Here is a 21477-nt window from a genome sequence, read left to right on the forward strand (position 1 = left end):
GAGTGAGGCTAGTTGGGAGCTCAGGGACTGACAGTCTGACCTCATTATCACCAAGCTAATATTTTCAAGTGACTGAGCACCTTCTGTGTGCCAGCCCCAGTTCTAGTCACTAGAGATACAAAAAAGATTCATAGCCCTAACCTCAGAGTGTTGCGGTCATAACCAATCCAGCATAAATATACAGGTGTTCTAGAAATAGACTTGACGAGGCTCCTCTTTGGGCAATGAAACATGAAAAGAAGAACAAAGCTGTTTTAGAAACCTGCCAAGTGTGACCTGCTTCATCAATGTTTCTATTTGATTAAAAATCAAAACACTGGAGAAAAAGCAGGAAAAGCCCAGGCAATGTGTGAGCAAAAATAATACATACCCCAACCAAAAATGCAGAATTTAAGGATGTATTTTCGGATGTAAGTATTAAACACTTTGACAAGGGCCAGGTACATATGGAATGCTTCCAAGCCCATCCATGTGAATGAGACCAAGAGAAAATAATGCAGAAATACAGCCACTGAGATGCAGAGGCCTCTTATGTCATACAAAGCAATCCACGAGTCCAAGAGGAACACCAGGTTCAGCAGGAGCAGGGCTGCGCACAGCTGGATGAGGATTTTGGAAGGGTAATCCCTCCGGATCTTTCTAAAAGGAAAGGACAAGAAAAGAATTAGCATCACAGTCTGCTGATGCTTATGTGAGCTAGCATGTCTGAGTTCAAAGTGATTTATTTTTATTCTTTGGTGACTGTCTATATGCATAAATTTCTTCTCTTTGAGTGCATGTCTGTATGTGTGTGTGTGGTGGGTAGGTGGAGGCATTACAACTAACAATAGCAACAAAGGAAAAATCTAAACGGAATCATCTGTGATAACCATGTGGAAATTTTATGTTTATATTTCTATGGAATCTTTAACATGCTGACTACTGACCCACCCTTTCAAATAGTATATAGTAGAGTCTCATGAGCACCTACCCCCATTTCTCCCAAACTCCTGGAAGCATCGCTGCTTCTCATACAGTAGGCTCCTCTATTCAGATCTTCAAAACATAGCCAGATTCTCCTGTTATTTTATGTTACTAGTTAAAATGAGATCATGGAAACAAGAGTTCAAACTATAGCTAAATGAAACAGGCAGAGGAAAATACAGTTAATTGATGACATGTACATGTTTACGTGTGTGAAATTAGATCTGGTGAGATCATTCTGAGTAATGGCTGGCCTTATAGTAATTTAGTGTCATTAATCCTTCTAACGGTCCACTAGAAGATCTGTACTCACAGCTGGACCCTAAGTTTGGCACTAAAAGTGAATTTGTGTATTTCCTGATTAGTGTCCAAAAATCTAAATCCCAGAACTTATATACTGTTTCATTTAAAATAGTGTTGGGGAGGTGGTTCCATGGTAGCTCAGCTGGTAAAGAATCTGCCTGCAATGCAGGAGAACCTGGTTCGATTCCTGGGTTGGGAAGAGCCCTGGAGAAAGAAATGGCAACCCACTCCAGTATTCTTGCCTGGAAAATCCCATGGACAGAAGAGCCTGGTGGGCTACAGTCCATGCGGTTGCAAAGAGTCAGACAAGACTGAATGACTAAGCACAAATGTAAAAAAAGTGCCTATATTTCCTTCTTTTCTGACAGAATTTATTGGAATCCCGCCCACCCCCCCAACAAAGTAACCAAAGGGACCATTCTGGTAAGCCAAGGAGATGCTGTCATCTGGAATGTCATTCTTTCTTTGACCTACAAAGCTGCACCCAATTTGTATCTATATTTTTCAGGGAGGCTTGATATCCTTTATTCTTCTTCATCCCCACACCCATTAATGTATTTAATCTTTTGTGTTTGCTTGGTATAATTTAGAAACAATATATTAAACACAGCTCTTCTGCTGTATATGGAGCTATGGCCTGTTTCACATTGTAAGCTCTTGTTTTTCCAGGTCTGCATCTATCTTTCATTTCTCACTTAATGTCAACTAGGTACCAAGCATCATTTTAGGGTACAAGGATGATTAAGACACAACTCCTGCCTTCAGTGAGTGTACAAACTACTGGAAGTAAGTAAGCATGTAAACCAAAGTCCCATTAAATTTCACATATACATGGCCCCACTAGAGGGGTGGACAGGGTAAGCTAGGCCAAGGAGCACTTATTTAATACATTTTGGCCACTGAGGTGACCACTACATCATATAATCCAGTTTCTAGCTGTGGATACTCACTCAAAGGCTATGTAGGTTACAAGAGTAACTGACAGAAAAATTGATGAAAGCCCACAACCAATATAGGTAATAAATGTTAGGGCCATCATCTGAGCTGGTGGCAAGGATGTTCGAGACAAGTCCTAGAAAAGAAAATATTGCTTTCAAGACCAAATATTTTAAAATAAATGACACAGTTATAATTTACATTATTGGGTAGTCTAAGATTGTTCAACAAACCTACAAGGTAGGCACAATTATTATCATCCTGTTGAGATAATAAAAAATGAGACCCAGAGAGGTTAAGTAATTTGCTCAGGGTCACAAAGCTACGAAGTAGAGGAACCAGGATCCAGGTCTGGCTGACTTCAAAGCCCATGTACTTGATCACTACATTATGGTGCTCTGCAGAAGCCCCAGGCTAGAGCCTAAAGATGTGAATTTGACTTCTGGCTCTTATATTTCTTAGTCTACGACTGTGGACAATTACCTCACAAACGAGTCTTTAAAATGACAATAAAAACACCCCATTCTACCTATATTGTAGGATTGTTGGGTAGATTAAATAAGAGAATTTATGTCATGTTTTATAAAAATTTTAAAGTACACTGCCAACTAAACCATTTTCATTACCCATTTTAATCTGAATTCCCTAACCCTCTTATAGCTATTTTAAAAAGAACTTAAATGTAAAATTAGAATAAGAAAAAATACTTTGTTCAAATATTTTTCTTCAAGTATATATGCATATTAGAAGAGTCATTTCATTGGTCTTTAACTTTGTCACAGTATCATGAAATCTGCTGATCCATCAAGTCATCCACCAGATAGACTTCATAGCACAATGCCCAGCTACCCCTCAGACCCAGAATCTAAGGCCAGGCAAAGTGGGGATGTTACCAGCAGAACGCCGAAGCTTGTAAGGTGGCTGCAGGTACAGGTGGTCTCATTCAGCCTCCTGTCTTTGACAGAGCAGCCATCAGATGACCAGCCTCCTCTGCCACCTAGGGGGCATGGGAAAGAGTGTCTGTCCCTGCAGAAAGGCCACTGCACCAATCACTGCTCCTTCCTCCCCATTCCCCTTTCCCACTCAAGACTTTGAAAAAGTTACGTCTGGAACCTACCATTTCTGCCCAAGTCCCAAAATACACATCTCACTGTTAAGTCATCCTGTAACAGAAGGACACATTACCAATAATTTATCCAACTGAAAAAAACTGAAAAGCAATTAGAAAAAAATGACATTTGAACATTTCAGAATCTCATTCTAGATTTTAGGGGAGTTCTTATTTTATACAGGTCTCTAGAAGTCAGTGAGTCTCATATAGGTCAGCACTTTTTAACCTCAGCCATCGGGCGCAATTGCCTTGTGTTAAAAGGCACATTCTGATTCACTGGGTCTGGGGTGGGCCCAAGAGTCTGCATTCTAGCAAGCTCCCAGGGGAGCTGCAGGTCTGCAAACCATACTCTGAGCAGCGAGGTCATAGATGATGCTCAGTGAACTGGACTTTGCAAGATGCTTTCTCTTTGGAGGTGAGAATCAGACCTGGAGCTGCAGATCTAAATGCACTGAAAATTGGCAATAAGAGCTTGCTTTTTACACTGCTCCTTCCTAGAAAGTAGGAAGGCAGTTATTAGGCACGCTCAAACCCTATGAGCATGATTCTAGTCTCACACACAGCCCTAACTGGGTCTAAGGTGCTGCTGGACCGACTTTTTTCAGGCTAAGTCACACAGGGAGAGTTTGCATGAGGTGTCTCTGGCCAAGGCACACAGACCAGACAGGCCCCTCTCACCTGGCTCGGGTCGATATGCTTTAAGGTAACCGTCACGTTTCTTGTCAAGTTCTTGACTGTCAGGTTCGCAACGCTTGAGGAAATGACATAGCTGATCAGAGAGAGGTTCTCCAAGGCAGGGTCCTAGCACATCAAAGAATCAACAAGATGGCAAGAGAAAATGAAATGTTATCAGACAATTTAAGAGTTAGAAGGGACCCTAGTTAGTAGTTTAGTCGCTAAATTGTGTCTGACTCTTGGCGACCCCATGAACTGTAGCCTGCCAGGCTCCTCCGTCCATGGGATTCTCCAGGCAAGAATACTGGAGTGGGTTGCCATTTCCTTCTCCAGGGGATCTTCCCAACCCAGGAATCGAACCCAGGTCTCCTGCATTGCAGGCAGATTCTTTACTGACTGAGCTACGAGGTAAGCCCAGAAGGGACCCTAAGGACTATTTAGTCAACATTGTTTATTTTACTGCCTAGGTCAGGAATTCAGGGACAGGGAGTAAAGTGACTTCCCCAAGGACCGTAATGAGAAGCAGAGCTTGTTCCACTATAGTATGCTCTAAAAACTGAATTAAATTTCATAGACTGACACGAGACCCTCATGAATCTTAAAGGAACATAATAACATTAAGCCATTTAAACTGTATTCCTAAGCAAGTTACCTAACCTCTCTATGCCTCTATGTCCTCATCTGTAAAATGAGGTTAATAGTTTAATAGTTTCTCCCTCAGGGAGTTGTTGAGAGGATTAGAGTTAGCATTTCTAAGTGTTTATAATACTGCACAGCAATTGATAAATACTTTGTGTTGGTTATTGTTATTTATCCTCAACAGCATCATTAGGTCCTGTTTAAAAATAAACTACAGCTTTTCATCAATCCATCTGACTTATAGTAGACTTAAGAATGGGCTTCCCAGGTGGCACTAGTGATAAAGAAGCTGCCTGCCAATGCAGGAGACATAAGAGATGTAGGTTCGATCCCTGGGTCGGGAAGATCCCCTGGAGGTGGGCATGGCAACCCACTCCAGTATTCTTGCCTGGAGAATCCCATGGGCAGAGGAGCCTGGCAGGCTACTGCCCACAGAGTTGCACAGAGTCAGACACAACTGAAGGGACTTGGCATGCATGCCAGCTTAAGAATATTGGAGGATTATAAGAAATAAAACTCCAGTCTCCCAGAATCTAAACCAAGAGCAATTAGAGGCAACTTTACCTGAAACAGGGCAGGAGTTTCAAAAAAGTTGAACTGCACCCTGGAAGCCAGCTCCACAGCATCAGCTGGTAAATGACTCATCAACGATGAAGGCAAAGTAATAACGCCAATACTGTTCTCAGGAGCCTGAGCTTCCAGAGAAACCTGAAAATGAAGCAAAAGATTATAAAAATGTCCGGGGCTCGTATAATGAGGACAGGGAAAACACAACAAGTAATTAAGATGGAGGGTCCTGTAAAGGCATTTATTTGTGGTGTCTCTACGTACAATTGGTTCTGGTTTCTCTGATTACTATGGAATTAGAGGCTGTGTAGGGAGATGTGATAGGGAGATGAGGCTTTGGATCAGGAAAGAAAACATTTTATGGATAAAGGAAATGCAGAAACAATCAGAAAGTGCAGGATATTATATGTCAATTATATCTCAGTAAAGCTTGGGGAAAAGATAAAGTTCAGGATAACTGCACAGGGAGCCCAGGGAGACGACAGTAGCAAACATACCAACTTAGTGACCTGTTAGGGCAAAGTCACTGTAGAACCACATGCACAAAATTTGTAAAGGGAAGACTACAAAAATGAAGTTAAAAGACAAGACTTGGTTTTACTCACATGTTTTCAGCAGCCCCACCTACCCATCCCTCTAATAGGTGGATAGAAAACACTAGAAGCAGGATTGATATTCAGCACCACTATTTCAATAGGTTAAAATATTGAAATGGGTTGAAAAGTAGGGACACATTTGGTGTCCCTGCTCACTCCCAACTGCCTAGAACCCACTGGACACCTCCCCACTTCCCCCCAAACTTCCACAATCCAGTTGCTAAAGGGTTAACAATGGATGCAATGAGGACCTCTGAGATCTTGCTCCAGCCAATGTCCTTCTTTTTTTTTTTTAATTTAAATTTATTTATTTTAATTGGAGGCTAATTATTTTACAATATTGTATTGGTTTTGCCATACATCAACATGAATCCACCACGGGTATACACATGTTCCCCATCCTGAACCCCCCTCCCACCTCCCTCCCCGTACCATCCCTCTGGGTCATCCAAGTGCACCAGCCCCAAGCATCCTGTATCCTGCATTGAACCTGGACTGGCGATTCGTTTCTTATATGATATTACACAATGTCCTTCTTTTGATTCTGTGATGCCTCATTGTTCTAGATGCTAAATATTTTGAATATCACCCATGGTATAAATAGTAATGGCCTTAATCATGAAGTACATGAGGACTATAATCATATAAAAGAAAAGGTCTTTCCTACAATAAATTAGGATGTACCTGAAGATTCGCAGGGTCTTGGGCAGCAAAAGTAGTTGTGTCAAAATTACTGGCATTTACTCTGATCACAGCCAGAGCCAAAGAAGGGGAGGTCAGACTTATTGTCTTGGTTGAAAAATTCAGCTGTAAGCCAATGTCATCCACTACTTTTAGCAATCTGTAAAGAGAAGTAGCAGTTCAAATTCAGCACTCTGACTGAATTGTTTTCCCCAGTGTAAGCAGAATACAGAAAAGAAACTTAACAAGTCATTATTAACCTCATAAGTGGGAGAAAAATACTTGGGTATAATTAATCATCTAGAAGCATCATTATTATTAGAAGATCCCCTCTCATGACCATATCAGTGTGCTAAGTCATACCTTTGGGCCAAAGGGGCCAGCAAGGTGGGCGGAGAATGAAGGAGTCGGCTGACTTGGTTTATCATTTGTCCTGCGAGTTTAGGCTCCAAGCTGCCTAAGGACAGAGCCCGCTCCATCCGGGACACTTGGTTCTCAAGATCAGAAACACTGATGCTGCTGGTATGAACAATTTCTGTAACAAGAGAACCAAATCACTTTATGAAAACATAATGGAAAAATCACTCATAAAGAAACATACATAGACTCTGTGACCTCGAAAACCCAACCCTAGGTATTTGCCCCAGGGTAAGGAAAACATGTTCATAAATGTTATAGTAGGCTCTTACCAACAGTGTAGGAGGGTTCCCTTTTCTCCACATCCTCTCCAGAATTTATTATTTATAGACTTTTTGATGATGGCCATTCTGACTGGTGTGAGGTGATACCTCACTATAGTTTTGATTTGCATTTCCATAATAATTAGCAATGATGAGCATCTTTTCAAGTGTCTACTGGCTATCTGTATGTCTCCTAACAATGAAGTTGCTAAATTCCACCACTTAACATCCTATTTCTTATTTTGCATATTCCCTTCTAATCTTTATCCACACAATAAAACACTATTATAAACATGATGTGCAAACTAAATATTTGCTTTTGCATTATTTTCACTTAAGACTTAAAAAATGCCCCAAGTTTCTGTCTGTTTATGCACAGCTGCATACTAGACATGCTATTGAGGTGGCATATCATATTTCATCATTCCTCTCTTGTGGAATTCAAAAAAAATCTCAAGCCATTTGGCAGAGGCTCCAGATCTCCTGGACAGGCTTGCCTGAGGCAGAGGAGGCGAGAACACAACAGCTCAAGTCTCGTGTCTCCAAGAATTTCACTTTGCTTCACCCTCCAAATTCTAGAGGAAGACCTGCTATATCTTATTCACTGGACTTAAACTCCAGAGATTATGCAGAATTCTCTCTGCTTCCTTCCCTCTTCCCTTTATCCTTTCACTCTCAAGCGTACTTTGTGTCCGGGAGCCTGGTGCAGTTTCTGTGGCATTCTCATATTCACCATTATTCCAAACCTATGTGGTTAGTGTGGTTATTTCCATCTTAAGGTAGACCAGGCTCAGTCAGGAGGAGCTAAAAGGCTTATTCCAAATCCCACCACCTGTGAGGGCCTAGGCAGACCTGCCCTGAGGTCTTCTGAATGGTCTTCCCCTTCTCATGGCTCCTCTGGCTCATCGCCAGCTCTGGCATTCTGTGCCATTTCAAGAACATCAATTTTTTTCTTTTGTTTTGTCTAAATGGAGTTCCTGCTTTTAATGGTTCAAAACTGGTCTCTTCAGAATGTTGAAAACAGTGACCCACCTTTTGCAGGAGAAAGAAACCTGTAAAATAACTCATCTGGATAAAATGAGATCTGTGTTTGCCTCAGAGCTATTTATCTTGGCCAAACAATCAATCTCAACTGTATCTGTGTTCTACGAATGCCCAAAGGAAAGCTCTCAAAATCAAGCAGACATCACAAAAAGAAAGGCTTAATGTGGTCTCATTGCAGACATCATAATTTGGCAGGCAGCTGGGTTTCAGGTGGCTCGAATGACAAAAACATGGGAGCAGTGTGGCTTGTCATATTTACCTGTCTTGTCAGGAGGTATGCCGGTCGTGTTGACGTTCACAGGGGCAGACATGGTTGGAGAGGGGGCTGACGACTTCCCAGGGGACAGGGTGAGGGGAAGATCAGGTGGAGGCTTAGGGGAAGAGACAGTTCCAGATGGCAGGGGCATATCAATGGCTGGGCTGGAAGTTATGGGAGCTGAAGGCTGGGGAGAAGGTAGTGGAATCACCCCTGTTGGAGAGTGAGGGCTCTGGGTTACAACTGGATGAGCTAGAGGCTCAGCAAAAGAGAAGGCACTAGAGATCTGGGACACAATGGTGGCCGGAGGAGCAACTGGGATGGCATTGCTGGAAGAAGAGAATGGTGGGCCGTGTGGATGACGAGCGAGACACTCAACGGGATCCTGCAGGTCACTAAAGGCAAGAATCAGAGAGATGCATATGAGACACAAACAAGCTACAGAGGCTAAGCTCTTCTCGTGGCAACCATGTGACACCACCAAGGCGACACGGCTCCGTTGTGGACTTGCATTTGCAGATCCTCTGTGTACCTGCCAATGGTCTCCTGCCCCTGCCCACTTCCACCACCTTCTCCCCAGGAGAGGAATTAGCCAGGAGGGATGCTCTTTTTTGAATTCACAGTTCTGCTTCACTTGTTCACTGCTACTCCCTGATTCTACACGTCATCACTTTTCAGTCAGTTGAGAAGAGCATGTACCACTGCCAGGTACTTCTTGGGAAGGGAGCTGTTGAATGCCCTGCAACCAAACTGGTGGTTTCCATATACTAGGAGTCTTTTTAGATTTCACAAAATTTATTCTTAAAAAAAAAATGGAATCACAGGCCCAAACTGTTTCAAACAAACTTAACATTTTTCTAAAATTAGAATCAAATACCAAAATGTAATTTTCTTATAATATTCAAATCCACACTGACAAAACTGGCTCATCATTTTTAAGACAACTGATTTGACTTAGAAACTAAAGCATACCCATTTCAAAACTATGTGTGTCCATCCAAACTAAAGCATACCCATTTCAAAACTATGTGTGTCCATCCATAATAGATACACTAACTCACTAACTCTTGTGTCAACTCAGTATTAACACTGAGCTCAAAGGGGTAAGGAGTAAACTGAAAAGCAGCTCTAAATTAGTCAGTAACAATAAAATGTTCTTCAATTTTTTCTTACACTTTTTACAAAGTACATAATTCTGTTAATTACAATTACAATCTTCTGCATATTGATCAATAGAAAAATATGTAAAAATAATTATTATTGATTTGTACAGTAGAGTTTTTAATTTCAGGAAATTCTCATACTGGTCTTGGTGGTTCACAAATAAGCTTTTCCTTTCCAAGAAACTTCAAATTTAGGTCATTCACATGCATTGGTGACACTGGGAAAGGTAAATCACACAGCCATTTTTTGCTTCAACTTACTGAATTTTGTTTCAAGAAAATCTTGAGTTGGAATTAACAATATACAATTTTGTGTGAAATTGATGAGCACAGAAATCTGCCAGAATCAATTTTATACTGCATAGCCTGCCAAAGTACTAACTAGCATACAGTACCTGATGAAGAAATGTTGCTGAATGAAAAAAATGAATCAAGCTGGGGCCAAAGGGGTGGTCCCAGCTTATACATCAGCTACACCCTTAATGTTACTTTAGCCCAGTGGTTCCCAATCTTGGCTGTGCCTGAGAATTACCCAGAGGACCTTTTAAAAATTAGAGATTTCTGTGGCCTTCTCCTCAGTGTCTGATTTAGTTGGTCCTGAGGTGACAGTAAAGTCTCCTCATTGGATCCTGATGCTTTCAGAAATTCCATCTCCCAAGTGGGGTTCAACCCTCCACCTTGATGGGGGTATATTAAGCTTAAAACTCAAGTACTCTTTACCTTTATTACATAAAATGCTACACATCCTTAACTAAAGTTCTTCAGCTACTCCTAGGTGCCTAATGTTTCAATATATCCCAGAAATTTGGTCCACAAAGGGCAGACAGGCTACACTTAGCCTTTTATTCCCATATGAGAAGTTTCATATTAAAAAATTCATGTCCTTTTTTAAAAAATACAATTTTTATCTGTAGAAAAGTATACAAAATGCTGCAAAGAAAAAAAAAGTAAACAAGAAAATGACCATCCAGCAGGCAGGCCAATCACTGGGAACTCTTGTGAGCATTTTCATTCATTCAATTCCTGGGTTTTTCCATGTATATTTTCATACACTTTTGATCACACCATCCATGACTTTTGGGATCATCTACTATTTTGAAGAATCCATCTCCCTGCTTACCTCCACTGAGGCAGAGGTTAAGGTAGTGATTTGCAACTTCAGTTGCCCATTAGAACCACCAGGAAAGTTTTTTAAAACTCTTAATCCCTAGGCTATGCCCCAGACTCATTTAACCAGAATTACTGAGGGTGGAGACTAGAAATCAAAATTTTAAAACATTTTTAATTTGAACTAATTGTAGGCTTACAGAAACACTGCAAAAATAACACAGAGATTCATACACTCCTCACCCAGCTTCCCCCAATGTTAACATCTAACATCTGTAGTTTAATCCAAATAGCTACCAAACTTTAGCATATGACAAAGGTGACATCTCAGATCACTGAGGAAAGGGTGGACTTTTTAATAAATGGTGCTGGGACCACTGGATAGACATTTGGAAAAGATTAAATTACTCCCATGCCTCCCACCAAATAAGAATAAATTCCAAGTGGATCTAATGTAGACAAAAATCATATAAGTACTAGAAAAACACAAAGATGAATTTCTCTATATCTAGGTGTAGGGAAAGGCTACAAATAATGCCTCTAAATCCACAAGCAATAAAATAAAAGATTGATAAAATTTAGGTACATTTAAAATTTTTATTTGCATAACAAAAACTTCATAAACAAAGTCAGAAGATAACTGACAAACTGGGAGAAAATATTTGCAACGTATACCACAGACAAAGGTCTATTATCCACAATATATACAGTTCTCTTAAAAACTGATTAAATATCTAATGGGAAAAATACATGAACACACAATTCACAGAAATGATACAAAAATGGCCCCAAATATATGAAAGAAATGTCCAAACAGTTTTAATAAGATAAGTACAAATAACATTAAGATACTATTCTTCCTATACCACACTGGAAAAACTTTTAAATATAAGGACACATTCAGGTGGTGAGGCTGGGAAGGCAGAATATTTTTAACACTCCTCAGGTGATTCTAATGTGCAACCAAGATTGCAAATCACTGATTTCAGGCAACAGAAACTTCATACAAAAGAAAATTGCTTTTTTTCCTAAAATTGAAAACCCTTCTTCACCATCAAAATTTCAAAATTCCTTAGCCAGCATGGTGATTAAATTATTATTATTATTATTAGGAAAAGGATCAGCATATTTGCTACATACCACTGCAGTTTCTTTACCTCCTCCAGGGAGGAAGGGCAGGGGGTCCTGGCAGAACAGCAGCACTGTTCTGGAGGAGACAAAAGGAAAAGTATGAAAATGCAAGGTCAAGAACAAGGCAAGGGAGAAGCTCAGATCCTTCAAGTATTATGATGCTCACACTGATGGCATTTTAAAGAACTTAAGTCTGAAACAGATGATAAAATAAATTGGATTCCATTATATTGACAATTATATATAAATAATAAGTGCTTAAAATATTTATTGAATGAATAATATGGGGTTGTATGCAGTATCAATTGCTCTTCAGCAACTCCTAAGAGAAATTCCGAAGTAAATATATCCCAGCAGCAATCGATCGAGCACCCCAAATAGAATTCTCTATCTCAATAGGGTTGTTTTATTCTGATTTCCAAAACAGTATACTGAGACTTTACTGAGAAAGCAGGAAAAAGCACCTTTTAGAGATCCCTAACAACTGCCCAACGACAAAAGACTCAAAACAGAAAGTTGTAACATATGTAAATTTATTCATTATATTTTCGATTTGAAAAAGATTACATCAAAGTCATTTGAAAATGAACACGACCATAAAGATAGCGACAACTTACCCATGGGTCGAATCTTTACTGTTTGGAAAGCAACCATCACAGCACATATGTTCATTGTCTTATTCAATTTTATGGTGAATGTACAATTTACTGTGCTGTAAAGAGAAATATATATAACCAGAGCATTACTCAACTGGAAACCTACCTACATATTTGTAGCTCTTTTTCAAACAGTGGGGAAAGGGGACACTGACACTGTTAACTTGCAATGTCACCCCAATAAGCTTGTAAACACCCACCTACCATGGGTGGAACTTTACCCCAAAGATTTCCTATGACAGAGCATTTAGAGAGGTTTACATTCACAGAGAATGCAAACCAGAGACCCTCTGACCATACACAGCTGCTGATTCGTTTTGCCTACCTGCATAATGAACATGTGGGGGTGGAAACCTGGTTACGAAGACAAGTATCCTGACACCTAGAGTCTGAGCGGTAGCGGCTTGCCTGGTTTCTGGAGGCCAATGGGTTTTCAACATGAGAGCCCTTTGACATCCCAGCCTAGACAAATATCAAGGTCTCTTAAATCCAAAACCACTCTGGCAGTTCCATTTAGGTCATCAGATAACTAGGAATTTAAGACATTCTGTTTCTTTTTTCACTTTTGTCTTGGTTTTAGTTCAGTTCAGTCACTCAGTTGTGTCTGACTCTTTGCGACCCCATGAACTGCAGCATGCCGAACAAAATATTAATGTTGCAAATAATGAGAAGTGAAATAACTAAATACATATGGTGGGTAGGGATCCAATCTACAGCTTCATGGGAAACTTGTCATTATTTGTACCAGTGAATCATTAGATGAGCAGAAACTGTTATTTTCTAGGACTTTTACTAGAATGGAATGCTCAAGATTCAGGTGGTCAGACTACTGACCTAAAAGCTGTTCTTGTTGGCTTATGCAGCTAGGACAGCCAGTGAACAACATTTCAAATGATGTGCAACCTCAAATAGCTGTCAGGCAATCTGTGATTCAACCTTGCACGAACTTTTTAATTTCTTATTCTTTCCGATCTTTTCCTTCCTCCTCTCTCCTTTCCCCAAGCTCCATAATTTTTTCAAAATTGAAATGAGTGTCTCTTTTTTTAAATATATATTTTTATTTATTTATGTGGCTGTGCTGAGTCTTAGTTGTGGCATTCAGAATCTTTGATCTTCATTGTGGCACGTGGGATCTTTAGCGGAAGCATGCAAACTCTTGGCTGCGGCATGTGGGATCTATTAGTTCTGACTAATTAGATTCCCAGGGATCTAATAGTTCCCTGACCAGGGATTGAACCCAGGCCCCCTGCATTGGGAACACATAGACTTAGCTATTGGACCACCAGGGAAGTCCCTCACCAAGCTCCATATTATGTTCCTTCTTCTCTGTGTGGCCTTCACCCTGACTAGACCAGTGGGAGCCATTTGTTGGTCCTATTGGTGGCCTGTGGGGCTAAGGGCAGTGATGAGCCTCAGCTTCATAGAACCAGAGGTAAATGGTTCAACACCTCCCACACCCCTCTGAGCTTCATAAAGAAATGAGAAGATGGATGTCACTGTGATATGTGTTTGGAAAAATAAAAAATTATATATCCAAACTATCACTAATGTGTATTTATTCTAGAGGAATACCTTTGAATTTGTACCCTAAGACTCCTCATACTTTATTTCTCATGAGTAGAGAAATAATGATCTTTAATAAAAAAGGTATGAAAAATGACTGACCTTTGGGACTCTGCTGCATCACACTCTGTAAAATAAGTCTGAAACAAAAGAAAAAATGTATTAATGTTAGTTTGATAATTGAAAATATCAGGCAAGATGACCCAGGATTTATCACAGCATCACAGAATCTTAGAATGACAACAACTCCTAGGAATGATCTAATTCTCATTCCTACCAGATTAATGACATGATCAAAGCTATTCAGGCTCTACTTGGATACCTCTAGTGTCAGGAAACTCTCTACCACACAAGGGAGCACATTCTCCTGAAGCCCCGGTTTTAAGAAACTTGGTTTTACTTAAAGGAAAATCTATCCCTGTGTAACATCCATCCATTGAGCCTAGTTTTGATTTTTGGAGCAATATAACTTGCCCATTCATTCTTTTACACAGCAGATTTGGGGGTAATTTGAAGACCTATCTCCTCAGGAATACAGAACTCCAGGCTCTCCCCCAAATAATAATAATAATTATAAACAAGTACAGGATGTACTATGATTACCTCACTTAAGGTTTCCAGAGTTTTGTTGAGTTCTGATTGTCTGCTAATAAAATGAGAAATTGACATGAAGGCGATCATTGATGATGTTAAGTTCAAAACAAGTTAGAATTTTAGCAATTACATGAAGCATATGGTATTTATTGCTTGCAGTGTTCACTTTGAAGAAATACTGGGTACAGTAAGAGATTCCTATGTGGGTAAAATTAATTAATATGACAAGGGAAACAAACCAGAAAGACGCTGTATTGGTTCCAGCCAATGGCAAGATATAAATTATGGTTAAACAATCTTATTACTTATTAGGCTACTGCAACTCCCAGGCAGCTGCCTCTGACAAAGGGCCAGAGGAAGTGCTGGCCCAAGGCAAAACTTCTGAGACCGGCTAGTCACTCACCCTGGGGGCCCTCTGTCTCTGATTTTTCCTCCTTCTCTCCAACTGACACCCTCCTCCACCCTCCAGCACTCTCCAGCCATGGTCCCCACACTCCACAACCTCAGACCGCCCTGCCACTTTATTTTTTACCCCATAAATGCCCCAAGTTGCTGGCCTTTGGAGAGGTAGATCTGAGACTTGTTCTCCTCGTGTGGCTACGTTAGGAAAAAGCCCTCTCTTTGCTCCAAGTCTTGGCTTCTCAGTTTTTTAGCTTGTTGCACAGTGGGCAAAACGAAATCTGGTTTAGTGAAGATCTTACATAATTCAGTAGCATCAAAGAGAACATCCTCATGGGGATATTAGTTGATAACAGGTTACTATGGTTAGTTTGTGAAGAACTCAAGGACCAATTCTTCATACCCCTGGGTCTGTCTCTATCCTATTCTTCGTTTCCAAAAGTAAAGATAGCTCAACAAGTATCTTTCCAGAGTTGATGTCTTAGGTTTTAAATCAAACTGCAAGATTACTCACTTCAATTCCCTTAGAGACAGGATTCCAGTTACCGTGCCATTAGCCATAACTTGATTCTGTTAGAAGCACAACATCGTTAAGAATATAGCAATCACTGTTTTGTTTTATAACACTTTCTAACAAGAAGTTGTTCTTTAGTTTTGTTGGGCACCTAAAGACCTACACCCCAAAGACTGTGATTCCTAACTACATGGAATATTGTCTAGCAAAAGAGTGAATACATATTGGCTGAGTCAGTCTTTGTTTTTATGTTTTCTTTAAAAAATATTCTGAATCAGCAAGTCTGACGTGCTAATTTCTACCTTTTGTTATTTCAAGAATTCCCCCCAAAAGAACACTATTAAAGCTCTCTGTGTGAATGTAAAAAGGGATACTTGGTAACAACCATCACTGCATTTCTAGCACCTAGCTCATTGCCTGGCACATAGTAGGTGCTCAGGAAATATTCATGGAATTAACAAACCATATTTGGCTGGGATCTTCTGAACCAATCTGGGCTTCTGAACCAGGTGGTTCAGATGGTAATGAATCTTCCTGCAGTGTAGGAGACACAGGTTCGATCCCTGGGTGGGGAAGATCTCTTGGAGAGGAAATGGCAGTCCACTCCAGTATTCTTGCCTGAGAAGTTCCATGGACAGAGGATCCTGGGGGGCTACCCTTCATGGGATCCCACAGAGTCAGACAGGACTGAGTGACTAATACTTTCACTTTTCACTTTCTGAACCAATCTAGGTTATGGGAAGGCTGATACTACTTGTCTGAGTCCCAGATGGGAGTGAACAGGATCAGATTGAGACTATTTTTAGAATCAAGGTATTTCCTATTGCTAGGAGTTTCTAATATAATTTAAAATTCTGACTGGCAATAGAACTATATCATATAAACACTCATATTCAGCAGCAAACCCAGTGAAAACTAAAACATAATTTTTAACAAAACTCCATGATTATGAAATCAAGCTCTCTTGACAAAGCTAGTGTTTCAACAACACATACTTTATTTAAATTTGGTCATAAAAATAAATATGCAAAATATTATAAATAATTTGAACCTTAAATCTTTGAATATCTGAGAATTCAATTTTTAAATTGCAATTAAAAAATCTTTAAAACCTACCTGGGTAATATTGCTTTCTTCGTCATATTGAAACATGATCTCACCTCTAAAAAAGGCTAAAAATAAAATTTCAAAAAGAAATCTGAGACTTGCATCCTTAAGAGTTTGAGGATTAATATGACACAGGAAAAGATCATCATATTACTTTATAACGAAGTCTTTGTTATTCACATTTACTCTCTTTTCTCTCAGAAAGTTATTCAATGATTATCAATCAGTACAATTTTCAGAAAATATCAACTCTACATTTTATGTGGCAATGCAGAAAAAGAAAAAGCTTATCTGCTTGTCAAGAAATTTTATCCCTACCTGTTTCTCATCAAGACTGTTTTCTGTCAAGATGTTAACTAGGGGAACTGTGGCTCTAATGCTGAAAATCTTTTTAAGCTGTTATAGTTGCAGTTATAGGAGACAGGGAAGGGAGAGAAAAAGTATTTCTCAGCAGTTAAGCTACCTTATGGAAGTCTATTTATTCCTTGCCATTTGCAGTTTTTGTTGTTGTTTTAAAATGCAGTTACCAAATGCACTGTCTTTCCTAGGAACACAGTTGAGATTTTGCTTTGAAACCTGAATAGAATGCAGAGCAAATCCTTTCTTCAGTTGAACAACTTGTGACTTTCATCCCAGAAAAGCCAGAAAACTCTGTTTTGGAAACACCTGCTTTGAGAAATACTGAACTCAATTTCAGAACTCAAAGCATTTCCTGCAGGGTATACTCGGAGGGGCTTTGGCTCCATGTGGAAACTAATAAAACAGAGACTCCTTAACAGAAGTACACTGTGTGCACTTCATAATCTAGAGACAAAAAACTGGCCTCCTGAGCAGAAAGGCAGGGATATCGTATAAACTAGAGCAGGGCTCAACCAACTTTTCTGTAAGAGATCAGAAAATAAATATTTGAAGTTTTTGTGGGCTATATGTTCTCTGTTGAAACTATACAACTTTGTGGTTATAGTGTAAGAGCAGCCATAGTCAGTATATAAATGAATGGCATGGCTGGGTTCCAACGAAACTTTATTTACAAAAACATGTGACAGGCTATTATTTGAACTATGTGCAGTAGTTTGCCAACTCCTGAGCTAGAGGGTGGAAGGCCTCCCAATCTCATCTTTCATTGCACTCCAAAATACAACTGATTCCCATAGCCAAGGACCCAGCAGTCCACTTCCACTTAAAATGGCTGACAATGCCATTAGACCAGCGAACATGATTTACCTTTTCCAGCCACCTTTCTACTGAGAACCCCAAATTCTGCATATTGATACTGAAATTTAAATTAATACACTACATAATTATTAAAAGCAAAGATAATCAGTTGCTGTTGTTTAGTTGCTCAGTTGTGTCTGACTTTTGTGACCCCCATGGACTGCAGCCCACCAGACTCCTCTGTCCACGGGATTTCCCAGGCAAGAATACTGGAGCAAGTTGCCATTTCCTTCTTCAGGGGATCTTCCTGACCCAGGGATCAAACTCACATCTCCTGCATTGGCAGGCTGATTCTTCACCACTGAGCCACCAGGGAAGCCCAAAGGTAATTTATAAATGCATAGAACTGCTTGTCCATTTTTGCTAAAATCTTAGCTTTTAAAAACTTATTTAGCAACTGTATGTGTGCTGACACACAATTTTTCTCCCTTGCCTCTCCATTCTCCAAGTTCATCCTTCGGTCTCATTGAGCACATGTTCAGTTTCATGAATGTGCTGGGCATACAATGGTAGCAGAGCAGCCAGGAAGCCACTACCTTTTGACCCTCAGCCTGACTCTACCTGGTCAGATCCCAGTTTTCTCACCAGCCTCCATTTCCCTTAATAAATCCAGATTGGAATCTGTAAGAAGTGAAGGTTTCTGGCAGGATATTGTGGAATTTCTGGTGCCAAAAGAGTTGCTCCCCTGAAAAGGTTGTTTTCACCAGACACTAAAACAAATGGTCAATTCAGTAGCTTAACTGGGGAAAACATTACTCCAACTAGCTTCCCGGCATCTGTTATTCAAGATGACCAGGATTTTTTTTTTTTTACTAAATGTTCAACTTTGAAACAGTTATCAAACATCATGTAGACATAACATTAAGCTAGACATTAGTCACCAGTCCAAAACATAAATGAAGCATGAAAATAATGAAATTATGGAGTATCCAGTGAAGAGAGGGGTACGAGGGGCGGGAGGTGAGGAGAGAAGAGAGTTACACAATATATGGAAGTGAAATGTATCCAAAACGTTCTTTTTTCTTTAATCAAAGTCAGCTAATACTTTCCTGCTATATTCAACTTGGAGAATACTACTAGCAGAAAGCTCACGTAAGTAAACTTTACATTCACACAAATAGAAAGTGTTTGTGGAACATTTTTTCAATGGAAAGTTTGCTTGTTTTCTCAACTATCCAACCTTAACGTATGTTACTTGAAATTGTTTCCTATGTTTTTCAAACAAAGTATTAAACTGTTAAAAGGAACAGAATAAAATGAAAGTATTCCCATAATTATTGGCTTTTTTATATCATTGGAGCCACACTAAAACTTTTAACATTATAAAATACTCTGTTACCTTCCTCTTCTCTCTTCCCGTGATCCAGTTCTGACCTGTCACACCATGTTTTTCTGTTTTTCACATCTGCTTTCATTGATTTTAATAAGGAAGGGAGGCCAGAGAGCCAAACCAACGTGAGAAAAGTGGTTGCTTCACTCCTTCTGGCCCATGGCAGAAGGGAAAATATTCCCATTTCAAAAATAGCATGTTCTCAAGAGGTTTCCATTTTAATTTTTAAAAACAGTGGACAGTCTTAGTGATGGCAAAATACACTATGGGCACTCCTGCAATTAGCGTCCAATTAAATGAGGTGTATGTGAGATTTTCAACATTCTAGTAAAGCAGTTTGTTTTATTTTTAGCAAAAGACAACATCCTGTTTCTAAGTTATAATACTGAAGGTCCTATAGAAAAGCTTGAGGACTTTATATACAAGAAATGGCTTTCAATAATTAAATCCATTATTAATTATGTTCATGAATTAACTCTAAGGATATTAGCTATGGTGAAAAATATTTGCTGCAGAGTTTCATGTTCTCATATTAAAGGAGTTAACCCATTATCTCACTTTCAATCATATCTAAAATTTGCTTTGGTTTTCATTTGAGACTCTGGGTAGCCAGGTGTGATGAAAAGAGATAAATCAGAGGGTCCCACATCATATACTTAACAGCTGGAAAACAAACCGTTTCTCTGTGGAGCTAATTTATTTGGCCATGTGTAATGTACACAAGAACTAACCTGAGTTATTGCAAATAGATGACAAATTGCAGATATTTCTCTGGGGTTTGACACCTGCAAAGAAAACACAACCCAGCGGGTTAAACATGTTAACACCTGCACTTAAATACAACATTAAGAGAATTCACAAATTCAGGCATTGAACATGTACCCAAAATACTATATGTTGGATATAACTGGCTATGATTAATTCCACAAAAACTAAAGGAATGAGTTTTCATTTCTTAGTAGTTAAGCTATGGAAGTGGACTCACACCATTCTTTAGTGTGTCAGTATCCGATCCCCTACTCCTCCCGAAAATTTCTTTGTCCCATTCCCAATTAATCCCTTTTCTGCCCAATAAAGAAGGAACAGCATGAATACAACTGAGTATAGAGACTTTAAATGAAGTAGCCCTTCCTTACTCATAGATCCTCTTTCCTTTCCTGAGAGTCCATGAACACTCTAATGCTGGTCTTAGCTCCTTATGTAAACATATGTATGAAATAACATCAATGTGTGATATCTTTTCACAGGGGCAAAACCTGTAAAAGTCAAAAAATATTGGCTGAACATCTCCCACCTTCTATAGGCTTTGGGAGGTTCCAGATACAGACCCTGCCCTCAAGGAGCTTACAATCTAGTGAGGGATACTGGCCAGTAAATAAAAAGCGATAAGTTCAGCTGCTCAGTCGTGTTTGCCTCTTTGCAACCCCATGGACTGCAGCACACCAGGCCTCCCTGTCCATCACCAATTCTTGGAGCTTGCTCAAACTCATGTCCATCAAGTCAGTGATGCCATCCAACCATCTCATCCTCTGTTGTCCCCTTCTCCTCCCGCCTTCAATCTTTCCCAGCATCAGGGTCTTTTCCAGTGAGTCAGTTCTTCGCATCAGGGGGCCAAAGTACTGAAGTTTCAGTTTCAGCATCAGTCTTTCCAATGAATATTCAGGACTGATTTCCTTTAGGACAGACTGGTTTGATCTCCTTGCAGTTCAAGGGACTCTCAAGAGTCTTCTCCAATACCACAGTTCAAAAACATCAATTATTTGGAGCTCAGCTTTCTTTATAGTCCAACTCTCACATCCATGCATGACTTCCGGAAAAAACATAGCTTTGACTAGATGGACCTTTGTTGGCAAAGTAATGTCTTTGCTTTTTAGGTTGCTGTCTAGGTTGGTCATAGCTTTTCTTCCAATGAGCAAGTGTCTTTTAATTTCATGGCTGCAGTCACCATCTGCAGTGATTTTGGAGCCCAAGAAAATGAAGTCTGCCACTGTTTCCATTGTTTCCCCATCTATTTGCCATGAAGTGAATGGACCGGATGCCATGATCTGAGTTTTCTGAATGTTAAGTTTTAAGCCAGCTTTTTCACTCTCCTCTTTCTCTTTCATCAAGAGGCTCTTTAGTTCTTCACTTCATAAGGGTGGTGTCATCTGCATATCTGAGGCTATTGATATTTCTCCTGGCAATCTCGATTCCAGCTTGTGCTTCATCCAGCATGGCATTTCACATGATGTTATAAAAAGTTATAGT

The 21477-nt window shown here is 39.7% G+C and overlaps 1 protein-coding gene across 9 annotated transcripts in view; it reads right to left on the reverse strand.

Moving 5' to 3' along the window:
* ADGRG2 (adhesion G protein-coupled receptor G2) overlaps positions 1-21477 on the reverse strand; it is a 127448-nt gene that overhangs the window by 15271 nt on the left and 90700 nt on the right. For 8 of the 9 annotated variants that reach the window (XM_070365734.1, XM_070365731.1, XM_070365735.1 and 5 more), the window contains 16 exons: positions 19962-20015; positions 16695-16750; positions 15579-15634; positions 14675-14717; positions 14174-14211; positions 12470-12564; positions 11862-11928; positions 8455-8846; positions 6835-7006; positions 6475-6631; positions 5192-5335; positions 3992-4114; positions 3320-3365; positions 3096-3199; positions 2217-2338; positions 371-639 (listed from right to left, as the gene is read on the reverse strand). In XM_070365734.1, coding sequence (XP_070221835.1) covers positions 371-639; positions 2217-2338; positions 3096-3199; positions 3320-3365; positions 3992-4114; positions 5192-5335; positions 6475-6631; positions 6835-7006; positions 8455-8846; positions 11862-11928; positions 12470-12564; positions 14174-14211; positions 14675-14717; positions 15579-15634; positions 16695-16750; positions 19962-20015 — 1938 coding nt within the window. The remainder of the gene's footprint in view (positions 1-370; positions 640-2216; positions 2339-3095; positions 3200-3319; positions 3366-3991; positions 4115-5191; positions 5336-6474; positions 6632-6834; positions 7007-8454; positions 8847-11861; positions 11929-12469; positions 12565-14173; positions 14212-14674; positions 14718-15578; positions 15635-16694; positions 16751-19961; positions 20016-21477) is intronic. The other variant, XM_070365727.1, reaches the window with a different exon arrangement.

Source organism: Bos mutus, chromosome X (genome assembly GCF_027580195.1).
Source record: "Bos mutus isolate GX-2022 chromosome X, NWIPB_WYAK_1.1, whole genome shotgun sequence".
Lineage (NCBI taxonomy): Eukaryota > Metazoa > Chordata > Mammalia > Artiodactyla > Bovidae > Bos > Bos mutus.